This window comes from Pelecanus crispus, chromosome Z (genome assembly GCF_030463565.1).
Source record: "Pelecanus crispus isolate bPelCri1 chromosome Z, bPelCri1.pri, whole genome shotgun sequence".
Classification (NCBI taxonomy): Eukaryota; Metazoa; Chordata; class Aves; order Pelecaniformes; family Pelecanidae; genus Pelecanus; species Pelecanus crispus.
Window position 1 is genome coordinate 25,122,423 of NC_134676.1, and position 12,485 is coordinate 25,134,907.

General features: G+C 37.4%; 1 protein-coding gene across 8 annotated transcripts in view; it reads left to right on the top strand.

Moving 5' to 3' along the window:
• Nucleotides 1-8,441, top strand: part of ERBIN (erbb2 interacting protein) — a 138,652-nt gene extending 130,211 nt beyond the window's left edge. For all 8 annotated transcript variants that reach the window (XM_075726831.1, XM_075726836.1, XM_075726837.1 and 5 more), the window contains 4 exons: nt 541-750; nt 1,916-2,008; nt 2,605-2,679; nt 5,225-8,441. In XM_075726831.1, coding sequence (XP_075582946.1) covers nt 541-750; nt 1,916-2,008; nt 2,605-2,679; nt 5,225-5,329 — 483 coding nt within the window. In that variant the 3' untranslated portion in view covers nt 5,330-8,441. The remainder of the gene's footprint in view (nt 1-540; nt 751-1,915; nt 2,009-2,604; nt 2,680-5,224) is intronic.
• The last annotated feature ends 4,044 nt before the right edge of the window (nt 8,442-12,485 follow it).

The window sequence follows — 12,485 nt, forward strand, 5'->3', positions numbered from 1 at the left end:
AGGACTTGTCAGCTTCCCATGCTCTGCCAGGTGCACAAGAAGCTGGGAGGGGGCACAGCCAGGACAGTTGATCCAAACTGACCAAAGGGCTATTCCATACCATATGACGTCATGCTCAGTATATAAACTGGGGGGGGTTGGCTGGGGGGCAGCAATCTCTGCTTGGGAACTATGTATCCTTTGGTGGGTGGTGAGCAATTGCATTGTGCATCACTTGCTTTGTATATTATTGTTGTTGTTATTATATTGTTGTTATTATTATCATTACTATTTTACTTTATTTCAATTATTAAAGTGTTCTTATCTCAACCCAGGAGTGTTTCTCACTCTTACTCCTCTGATTCTCTCCCCCATCCCACCGGGGCAGGGAGAGTGAGCAAGCGGCTGCGTGGTGCTTAGTTGCTGGCTGGGGCTAAACCACAACATGTTCCTAAAATGAAAAGCAGTCAAGCATGAGAAATACTGAAATAATGAAGGAGGAATTGAGGAATAATCGCTGCTTATAGAATGTATGACATAGAATATTCGTGTTTTATTCAGATACCTTTGACAAATGGACAGATGTGCCAACCTCAAAGACCTCAGGCAAACTACAGCCAAGTCCATCATCTCCCTCCTCAATCATCAGTAGCAAGACATCCATCTAGAGAGCAATTAATTGATTATCTGATGTTGAAAGTTGCCCACCAACCTCCGTATACCCAGTCCCAGTGTTCTCCCAGACAAGGCCATGAGTTGGCAAAGCAAGAGGTAAGAATAAAATCTTATTTGACATTATGATATCTGTCACTCAGTGGCAGTGCATTGTTAGATTGTTTTTGTTTATTACCATTTCTCTGTAGATGGTGACAGAAATCATACAGGAATTTATCTCCAGCAGAAGACAGCATTATCTCAGTGCAATTCTACTACTGAAATCACACATTCCTTCTAGTTTTGAGCTCTTCCTACTTTTTAGATGAACATTTTAAGGGAGAAATGCGGTAGATTTTTAACAGAATGTACCAGAAACTTAAGCTTGCGTCTTTTTACTGAGCTAGAAATTTATTTCTCAACTACATTTATTGATCACCAACTCATTATTTATCTAGTAATTAGAAAAATACAAAGTAGCAGTACAATTTAGAGTACTTTGCATCTATTCATTGCTATCCAGAATTGTTCAAAAACCTGCAAATGTAGAAATGTGCATCCATAAACAAAAGCCAGGATAAAAAAAGTGTGAGCATCTGATGCATGCATGATAATAATCGGTTCTATTTACAATAGATGGATGTGGGTAAGAAATTCTTATACCATTTATTGGCTCTTTCATTGTGGCAACTTTCTTTCTGCTCTTGGACACAGGATGTTTCATCTGTATTGTTTTGGGTTTTTTGAGAAAATACTAGAATTTTTATTTTCATTCTGTGCTAGAATAAGAATATCCACTTCTTGTGTAAAATGAGTTTTCTAGTCAACTGTTCTGGCAAGAGAAAGGGGAGACAGTGTTGGCTATGTAGAACTTAGAGTGAATGTAGGAGCGAGGTTTGATTTTTAAAATTCAGCTGGAGGTAGCAAAGAAACAGGAGAAACAGACTCTCTCATAGGAACATGTTTTTTGCGGGGGGGCATTAAATTCACTTATATAATATCTAAATATCCCTGAATTTAAAGCCCACATGAGCTATGATTATAATAATAGTGATATTGGAGTAAAACTTAGGACAGCGATACACAATGCTGTTGTATTGGAATCTTGTTCTGAATTAATCTTAGATTTAATACTCTCTTGAACTGTGATAAATGCATTTTTTGGAAGTCTTTTTCTTTTTAAAACTTTTGTTCACCTGAATTCCTTAGTAATAATTTCATTATGGTAGCTTTGAATGCAGATTTTCAGCCAGTTCATCTAACTTTGGTTGTAACTACTTAGATTCGAGTGAGAATTGACAAGGATCCAGAACTTGGGTTTAGCATATCAGGAGGAGTTGGTGGCAGAGGGAATCCATTCAGACCTGAAGATGATGTGAGTATTTTACACTAATGCATCTTAAAATCATTTTGATTAATAATATTTCTAGTGTTCAGTGTGTGCAGGGGGAGTACATATATTTCCCAAACCAGTAAACTCCAGGACTGGAGGGGAGAAAACTGGGGACAAATGATATGGAAAATCCAGGTGGTAGGTGATCACAGTGGTTACATGATGAAACAGAGGGTTATTCTAGCTGAGTGGTTCTTGCACAGTTCCAGGTATCAGTCAACAGATTTGAGATAGTGAATTACAGAGTTTGCAATTAAGAAGCCTCTTAAAAGAGAACATGATTTAACCTACAGCCTTATTTCTGGTGGTTGATAATTCATCTTGACGTACACATTTGCCAAATTAAACAATGGCAGATCAGAATTTGCTCTTCAGTACTCCTTTAAAGGCAATTCTCCTGGATTTAACACCAGAAAAGGAAGACAGTCACAAAAGCCAGTAGACCTGTAGAATAATATTGGATTCTTTTCTACTTAGGATGGAAAATTGAAATAATGTTTTGAACTACATCTGTTTCATGCTACCCTACCATTCATGAAATAAGTTGTCAAAAATGTTTTCCACCTCTGTTTTTCAAGGGTATATTTGTAACCAGAGTGCAACCAGAAGGACCAGCATCTAAGTTGTTGCAGCCTGGAGATAAAATAATTCAGGTACTGTGGTCATCTAATCAACTAGCCTGTGTAATACACCAGTTCATTTTTAGTTTGTACCATTTACTAAGAGCAGAATCTTAAATATTTAGATAGATTGCCAGTATCTTTTCCAGAAGCATTCGTGTATTCTGGGGTGATGTTTTTCATTTTCTTCCACCTAACGTTAGGATAGGTGATATAGGCTGAAGCAGTAATCAGTTGGATAATTTTTTCAAACTCTGAACACTTTCACACTTTTAAAGACAAAAAAACAGGCCTAACGTTGTCATTCAAGATGAAACGTGAGCATTTCATTAGGCTTCACTATCATTCAGTTATTTAACTTGTGGTCATTCACATGCGATGTTCTGAATAACGTGTTGTCTGAACACCAGCCGCTGCCCCTCACAACCCCTCTCCCCAGCTGCACCTTGCTGTTCCACCCTCCTCCATCCTGCAGCTCCTGCCAGTCTTTGCTGCCTCTCCCCCAGCTGATGGGCTGGATGCACGCAAGCGCTGGCAGGAGCTGCCTCTTGGCTGTCTGATAGCAGGCTGGTCGCAGCATGTACCTCCCGGCTGCCCCATCTGCTGCAGGTGAGCCAAGTAGGTTACTTCAGGAGCCATGGCTTCTGGGCTGCAGCTGTGCAGTTCTTTTCTGTAGGAAGTTAGTACCTTTCAGGCCTCTTCTGTATCAGATTTGGTTGAAGTTGTCTAATAAGCTCATAAGCTATTGGCGGAGGGGTCAAGGAAATAGACAAGGGAATTACATAAGCCTGCCTTACTTAAAGTTGCAGTGCTTGTTAAAAATTACTGATTATTCACCACATTACTGGTTTGAGAATATTGATAGAGTTGACTCTACTGCATTACAGTTTTCTAAAAGAACAAAAAAAAATAAACCCAAGAAAAACCCACTAGTATCTCAAACCACAACATTATGTGAACAGTTTTCTAAAACAAATCCAAACCGAAACACAGCCAAATCCTTCAAATGAAAGGTAAGCCAAAAAGCACATAAGAAAACTAAACTGAGATCGAGTTGTTCCAACTAAAAGATGGCTTGATTACTTATTTATAGAGTGGAACATGTGTGAAAGGTGACTTTTGTTTTAAAAGTTTATTCCTGTCCTTATGGGATTTCATTTGTCTGCATGACATTTATAATGAAGTTTCCTTTTGTTATGTTGGCACTGCTTGGGTTTTGCTTTTTGCTTAATGAGGAATTCATAGTTTGAAAAAGAGCTGAAGGAGGAGTTGCATTTGCATGCTTAGACAATTACAGGCTGTTTCATTTCTCATAACTAGGAATATTTTTTTGTGTAACAGCACGTTCTTTATACCCGTGATAATCCCAGTGATGATGTAATGACAGTCCCACTCCGTCTTGTTGCCGCTTAGCTAACTTCTGCAGTTTTTGACTGAATATCATCTCTCCCAAAATGATTTTGCTATGCTTGATTTTGCAATGTTCTCTGTAAAACAGGCATTAGGCATGCATATTATAATGCATGTCTAATACATATGTCTAATAAAAATAGTCTGCATGATCAGTGACTAGATAATTGCATCTAACTCGTAAGATACTGTTGCATATTAGGTTAGGGCTAGGATATTCTGCACAGATGATGATTTGGAAGGGTTACTGCCACTTTTGCTCTCTGAACAGTCTATATGTAAATCTTTCTCTGCAACCTAGACAGATTTAAAACCCACTGCCTTTACAACAAAGGATTCAGCTGGTAGCAACAGCCAGTGTTCAGTGATGGGATAGGGAACTGCAACTCCAAAATGGCACCGCTAAGGCACAGAGCACATGATCAGTTCTCTCTGTTGCCACATGAGAGGCCGTAGCTCAGGGAGAAAGGTGGGATGCACAGCTGGAAGCGATAACAGTTTGAACTAAATGAATCTGTCATTCGGCAAGATTTTACCACCCAGACAGAACATGAATTTATAGTAGTACACCCTGACAAGTTGAACCATAGCCATGTCTTCCCTGTCTTTTGTAGGCCAGTTAGGCCTGCCTGTGTTTGCCAAGCCAAACCTGTCCCAAGAATGACAGCATTATTTAGAGGCAAGGGAAGATTCGAACTGGGGATGACCTCAGGAGGTCTCACACCCTAAAATGGCTTCCAGTGCCATTAATGTTTTTTGTTAAAGGCTTCAATAAATGCCACTTCTAATATTCTGATATTTAAACTGGGATGTATTATTTTGTACTGCATTTGCTTTTTTTTGGTGTGGCTATATTAAGGTTGATGAATTAGATGTCTGATGTTAACGGTTTAAAGTTCAGTCTTCTCTTTTGGTTATTTGCAATACCTTTGGGGCAAAATTCTTCCAAGGCTAACACAGCAGTTTAATTTCTTGTACCATACAGGTATATGTTCAACTCACATCAACAATGTAATCTGCAAATCTGCAGTATTTTATTGTCTTCATTCATATACAATTTGGTTATTTTAAACATTAAAGCTTAAATAAACTAACATGAAATATGAGACATATTTCACTAACATAGCATATGAGACTGTAATTTTCAATTTTAAATACTTCTTTTTAGGCCAATGGATACAGCTTCATCAATATTGATCATGGGCAAGCAGTATCTTTGCTAAAGACTTTTCAGAATGCAGTGGAACTCATCATTGTGCGAGAAGTTTCTTAAATACTGTGGACTGGGGAGAAAAGTCAGCAGGATTCATTGAAGGACTTACGGGAAACTGAATATTTTGCCTATTTTTATACATGAAAGGAACTTCAAAAGAATTATGATCAAAATTTGTACAGGAAATACTGAACTTGTGGTTAAAGGGGAAAAAAACCACTGTATAGAACATACAGGAAATCATTTTGGAAATACATATGGTGAATAAACTTGTTTTTAAGCATTATAGCAATCTATGGATCACTCCTCCAAGAACAAACCTATGTTGCTTTTTCGTACACATGGTAGGTTTATTTTTGGATAATTCATACACATTACTAAACTTTGTGCAAGGCTTTGTGAAGCCTCGGTTGTAGCCAATGGATAGATGGCAGGGCTGTCTGTCCTGTAGCTGTTTATTGCCTTTATTTTTATTCACCAGATATTAATGTGTTATGCTGAACCACTTCTGTAGATATGGACAGGAGATACGAAATGTTGGCTTTGCTATGTGCACATTGTATAGATGAATGGGTAGATGGAAGGTGGTGCTGGTTGGACAGAATAAAGGTCAGGTGAAACAACTATCTGCTATCTAAATCTGGAATCAGGAAAGAAGAAAAAGTGATTAGTTCTGGAGTGTACGTCTACCAATAGATAATGCAATAAAAGCTTACGGTGTTTTTTAGGAAGACTGTAACTACAAATTTGTGATATTCTACAGGATTTGTTCTTAATGTAGTCATTGAGTATTCATTTGCCACATGTGATTAATTTTTAGTTGGGTTTTCTTGCATACATAATTTTTTTCAGTTGTACTGTAGAAACATGCCCAGAGGTTTTTCTCTGCCACGGAAATCCCCAGTTTTGTGCAAATGGTGATACTTTTATCTTTATAAAAAGTACTCCATTTTAACCTTACGGATTTTAAAAATGAAACTGAAATGGCCAGTTTTTAAGGTTGTTGCCTGTAATACATATTTAAACACACACAACGTAAATGATGCAGGAAGGGTTATGAAAGACATCTCAACTTTGTTTGGCCTTTGCATTGCCTTGTTAATCAAAGAGGAAAGCATACGCATGGAGCTAGGTAACCAAAGCCAGTTTGTGAAACTTTGAACAGTGATAGAGAATTGCTGTGGTGAGATGGAAAGCCGAAGGAGGGTGTAATTACAACCCACCAGTTCATAATGATGTTTCTTAAAGGGCTGTTCCTACAGGTAACATGAAATGTGAACTAGACACTTCAGCATCATTAAAGGGTTTCTAACTATATTAATGTAATAGTGATTTACCACAGGCTGCCTTTGTTCCTTATTACTGTATAAAATATTCAATTATGCTTCTATTAATTTTGTTTACCAGAAACATTAACTTTATTTTTCTCTTCTTTGTAATTGAATAGAGACTGCATAATCTGCAGTGATAATTAATACACGGTTGTTATGGACCAGGGAAAAGTGCCATAGAAGACCAATAACTGTTTTTGATCAGGGCTAATGATTAGCCTGTCATTGGAGCAATATTCAGTTATTGCAGTTCATTTTTAATTACATACAAATTGGTAGTCTGAGACAGGTGTAAGTGGTTTTTTTCAACCCATGTGTACAAAAGTAAATGCTTTTAATAAAGCTAGCAAAAGCACCAGCCTCCTTTAGTTTTGGGACAATGAGCTGGGAGAGAGAGGAATTATACATAGCTAGCGGTAATAAACAGGCAGTACTTTTAAATAAGTGAACTCCAATATTATTGCACTTCTTTCAAAGATGTTAACTATTGCTTATTGTACTGTGTATAGTTCTAATAATTTTAATTGAAACCCTTTAACACTTTGTATATTTTAATTCTTTTTAGTTGATTTTCAGTAATATTTACATAGAAAATGATTTTTTTGATATATTAGCAGAAATGTGCTGTATTTTGATAAAATTCACTTATTTTCTGTGTGCTGTTAATCTTCAAAGAAAAGAATGAGAAACATAGCTATATAATGGCAGGCTTCAGTGTTCCCCTTCTAAGATGTGTTTTCTTGTTGTTTAGTTTCTATTTTTTTATTGAAAATGCAAAATGTTCACATCACATGTTCATTACTTTTAATCATGTTATTTTTATCACACACTGCCTTTTAAAGGGAATGCATACAGACAAGTCCTAAATTACCTTGGTCTTCTGCATAACCTGTATCTTTGGGAAGGGAAAAGTCTAAAAAGCAGAACTGATTCTTTACTGATCTTGGACTGACTTCGTATACATTTTGCAGCACATTTAAATATATCACTGAGGAATTATACTGTATTGTATTTTGCTTTAATGGTAACAGAAGTTTTAAACGTTGTTGTGTCACTTAATTTTCAGATTTATGTATCACAGGAAAATTCTACCAAAACCTGTTTGGCTATGGTAGAACTATAGAAGCAGAGATTTATAGCAAGAAGTTTAGTACTTCTTGTGGAAATACTTGGCCAAAGCTTGTCTTCAGTAAATTAGCAAATTAACCATCTAATAAAACATGGATTATGCTGATTTTACTCAGTAAATGTTGGAGTTTTCAGTGGATCGAAATGTGTTTGTTCCTTCAGTGTCTGTGTGTAAAGGTAAACACATGTCAAACTAGATGATTTTGCAGCGAGTGGGAGAAAGATGTGTCCTGAACTAGTCCAGCCAGGATTCAGCAGGAGGAGAGACAGTATCAGCACTTTTCATTTTGAATGCATCTTAAACTATATTTTGAATAGAATAAAATTCATCAGCAGCCTAAGTTGCTCAGCATGGCAGTGAGTTGAGGCAAACTCTGTTAATTCTTTCTATTCTTAATAGTTCATTAAAGAATCAGTTCATCTGATGTAATGAAAAGATGAAGTCTCCCACATATTTATTATGTAAATATTTTTTAGTTTCTTTTTTGGACTGGAGTTAAAAAAAATGTGTATATACTTGAAAGCATTCTATGAACACAAACATAGCAATAAACAACACACAGAATCTAACCTTTATGATTATTTTGGTTTTGTTTAGAAATAATTCACTTTTCAACAGCTACAAAATGTTTTTATTGATCAGCATTTATTCAACATTCCAAATTTTTGTATATAATTAGACTGTTTCTGAGGTAACACATGGAGAATAGATAATAAACTAATGCTCTTTAAAGCTGCGTGTAATTGACTTATTTAAGTTCTAGGAAATTCTCCATAACACCATTTTATTCTATTATAGTTTCTGTAGACCTTAGTACTCTATCAGTATAAATTAGTGTCATGGTTTAACCCCAGCCAGCAACTAAGCACCACGCAGCCGCTCGCTCACTCCCCCTGCCCTGGTGGGTGGGGGAGAGAATTGGAAGAGTAAGAGTGAGAAACACTCCTGGGTTGAGACAAGAACAGTTTAATAATTTAAATAAAATAAAGTAAAATAGTACTAGTAATAATAACGATATAATAATAACAATAATAATAATAATATACAAAGCAAGTGATGCACAATGCAATTGCTCACCACCCACCGACCAACACCCAGACAGTTCCCCAGCAGCGATCGCTGCTCCTTGGCCAACCCCCCCCCCAGTTTCTATACTGAGCATGATGTTACATGGTATGGAATAGCCCTTTGGTCAGTTTGGATCAAGTATTCTGGCTGTGCCCCCTCCCAGCTTCTTGTGTACCTGGCAGAGCATGGGAAGCTGACAAGTCCTTGACTAGCATAAGCACTACTTAGCAACAACTAAAACATCAGTGTGTTATCAACATTCTTCTCCTACTAAATCCAAAACACAGCACTGTGCCAGCTACTAGGAAGAAGATTAACTCTATCCCAGCCGAAACCAGGACAATTAGTAAAGTCTTACTTGTGTTTCAGGCTATGTGCGTCTCAGTGCCCTGGGGTCTGCTGTAGGTGATTTCATTGCAAGACTAGGTTATTCACAATAAAGAAATACTTTTGTGAATAGCCCAGTCTTGCAATGAAATCAGCTAGGGCAGCCAGTGGCTTCTCTCCTAAAGAGATGAGTGGTCTTTATCTGATGCATACTATGTAGTTCCAACAGCAGAGTGGGGTGACTAAGTCAAAGAGCAGGGTTAAAATTAAGACTGTCTTGAGAGAGTTCTGGTGAGATGTACAGGGGTTATGTGGTGAAGAAAGTGGAGAGCTAGGCACAGAATTTCACAGGAGAGGCAAATGCAGGTTTACATTCAGTTTTCGTGGAAACCACCTGACAATGTAGTAATACAAACTGTTTAGTCTTTTTGCCTTGTATATGTGGATCTGGCATCACTTAACTGCTTGACTTCCTACTTCCTCTACACAGAAAACTGATTATAACTGTAATGGGTTACAGCCCTGATGGCCCTGGAGTATTGGGCCTCTCCTTATTTAAGGTTTTCTGTATCTGCTCTCTACTTGGACTTTGGACTTTCCCCCCCCCTTCATTTTTTCCTTATGAGCTCTCTTTTTGAAGACCACTGTTGTCTTTTCTGCCTTTTATGCAGCAGACTTTGAATTTATTCTTTTCCATTTTGCAGGTATTAGGTAAGCTTCATTCCTGTGCAACTGAGCCTTTGGTCTCCTACTTTACTTTTTCATCAAGCACATGAGAATGCTGTGTCCAACTTGTGCTTTTCTGACTGGAGGCACTTTTTCGGAGAGAAAGTGTATTTTTGGTGTGTTATTTCTGTTGCCTTGGATTAAATTCAATTTTGGAATGTGTCCAGAAGATTCTGTTGCAGCATCTATGAGACTACCTTGAAACTGGGGTTCCACTACACCAAACGTTACAACTGCACTGTAAAATTGCCCCGCTCTAAAGGAGTTATCAAATGAAAACCAGAAGTAGCCAAAGTAAGAGAAGTGGAAATTTCTATTTAAGATCATACACTGGTCAACTGAAGTCAGCAGAAAACAACCTCAAACCTAATGATTGTCAGTTCAATGCCTTGCTTAGTCAACATGCTATGGTCCTGCAGCACTGATGAATTCTTGGCTGAAGTGTATAAAATATGGCTAGAAATTATTTTCTGTAGTGTCTGAATCCATCTTGGCCAGTTTTATGTGATTCTGCAGTTTCTCACAGTCTGTGTAATTGGAGCCATATTTTGTCATGAACAAGGATGCTAGTTCAGTAAGTTTTCCCTGTGGCAAATATTGGAAAACGAAAAGATCAAACAACAGAAGAAACATCTTTCTCAAAACCTTCCTTTATTCAATTTTTGATACTCAGCTGGGTATAGCTGATTTTAGGAAACTTTTTTCAAGTTACAGTATCAAATAATTTCTGCTCTTCTGCCATCAAGAATTATCTTTCCCAGAGGACCCCTTGAATAAGGAAATTTAAAAAGTTTTTGTGTCTCAGAGTAGATCACTTGTTCTGAATGGTCTTATATTGAAAATTAAAGATGTACTACAGCACTGTGTATAGCTTTCATTTGAAGATACAAATGTGCATCTGCCCTCTGAAAATAAATGTTGGAACATTAGTTCCAACCAGGACAAGTATACTTTCTGAAATAAAACTTTCCTCTTATTAAGGAAACTAGAAGTATTTTAGAATCTTGTTCATTTGTGTCAGAGGCTTCATCATAAATGGCTGATACCGCATCTAAAAACGGCTATCATTAGTTAAAGGTTTTGGTTCTTTGGAAAACTGTGAGTATAAGAATCTATCCTGTAAGATGAAAAACCAGACAAATCATGATTGTAATAACTGATCTAATTTAGATAGCTCAATGTAAGTAACTTCTGTCTTTAGTCCTTTATTGCTCTTTAAGTTTGGACCTAGAGTTCCTTGTTCCTTGAATACTTTTCTGCAAGAATTTCTCTATCTGTGACAGGACTGTATCAAATAATGCTGGCCCCAAGTGCCTCTGCACCATGGGAGAATCTCGGCTGACACAAGTACACTATTTCTGGGATTTCAGGGGCTTTTCGGTGTTTTTTCACTCTTCCCAAGAGGATAAACCTGTAAGTTTCCAAACTGCCTTCAACAGAAGACAAAAAACCAACTCTTACTTTGAACGATTGGCTAATGCCAAATGAAGGTCAAGTTCTGCCTTACAACTTGGATTTGAAAGTAAACATCCAAAAACAAAACCTCACCTTATGCCACAGCAGGTGATTTTGGAAAAACTGGGTTTGTCTTTACTAGCTCCACAGAATTGTACCTTAAGTGATGTCTTGCATATTCTCACTCTATTTTAAGAGTGTGTTGACACTTGTCAGGAATGAATGAACCTGTGCTGTTCCACTAAAGCATTGATGCATACTTATCACAGGAGAGGTCATTTAGGTAGTTCTTGCTTAGCCCATATAATAGTGAAGGTTCTTTAGGAATTTATGATTTTATACTTCAACTGACAGTTGCTAAATGCTACTGTTTCACTAGGCAGAATGATCTCCAATATACAGAAGTATTACTGCAACAAGCTGATAGAAGCATTATGTATCTATAAGGTAGCTGTTTCTAGGTTTTGGAACCCAGTGTTTTTAATTCACATTCTTATCCTCAACAAGTAAGCCATAAAATACCTCATTTAATTTTCTGTGACATGACTCCCATCTGATTCTTCTTACAGTGATGGAGATTATGAAGACTAAAGAAAACTACTGATGACTGTTGGGAGGGAGAGGAAGCTTTTATAATGATGAGCTAAGAAAAAGCCACTGGAAACTGATAAAAATTAATTTCATATCACATTTCACATCATATCACTGTCTTTGTAGTTTATTTTTGTTTAAGAAATTAAGCTTTCTACTGCTATCCATGCTATTCATTGAGTAGCCAGGGTTTTCAGGTTACCCAGGGGAGGTGCACACACAGTTTCTGTACAAATGTATGCTCCAGTAGTGAATATATTTTTAATTTCTAGACTTGACACATTTTTGAAAGTGATGTCTAGAGATTATATGATTACTTAACTATGTGAATCTTAAGAATTACTGCATTCCCACCACCACTTAGTGAGGTGGATCCCACCTCTCTAAGCAGACATTCGTCCTCAAAGAGGATTGGATAGTGACAGAAACAAAAACTGTGTTACTGACCCCAGCTCTGCACTCAATTGTTGATGCTCAGTACCAGTCTTCTCCTCCTCATGCCCTCTCCCCTCACGAGCTGGACTGAGGAGAAGAGCACCCGGGACCATTCATAGCATATGACTATCCCCCTGGAGACTGGGGGTGATAG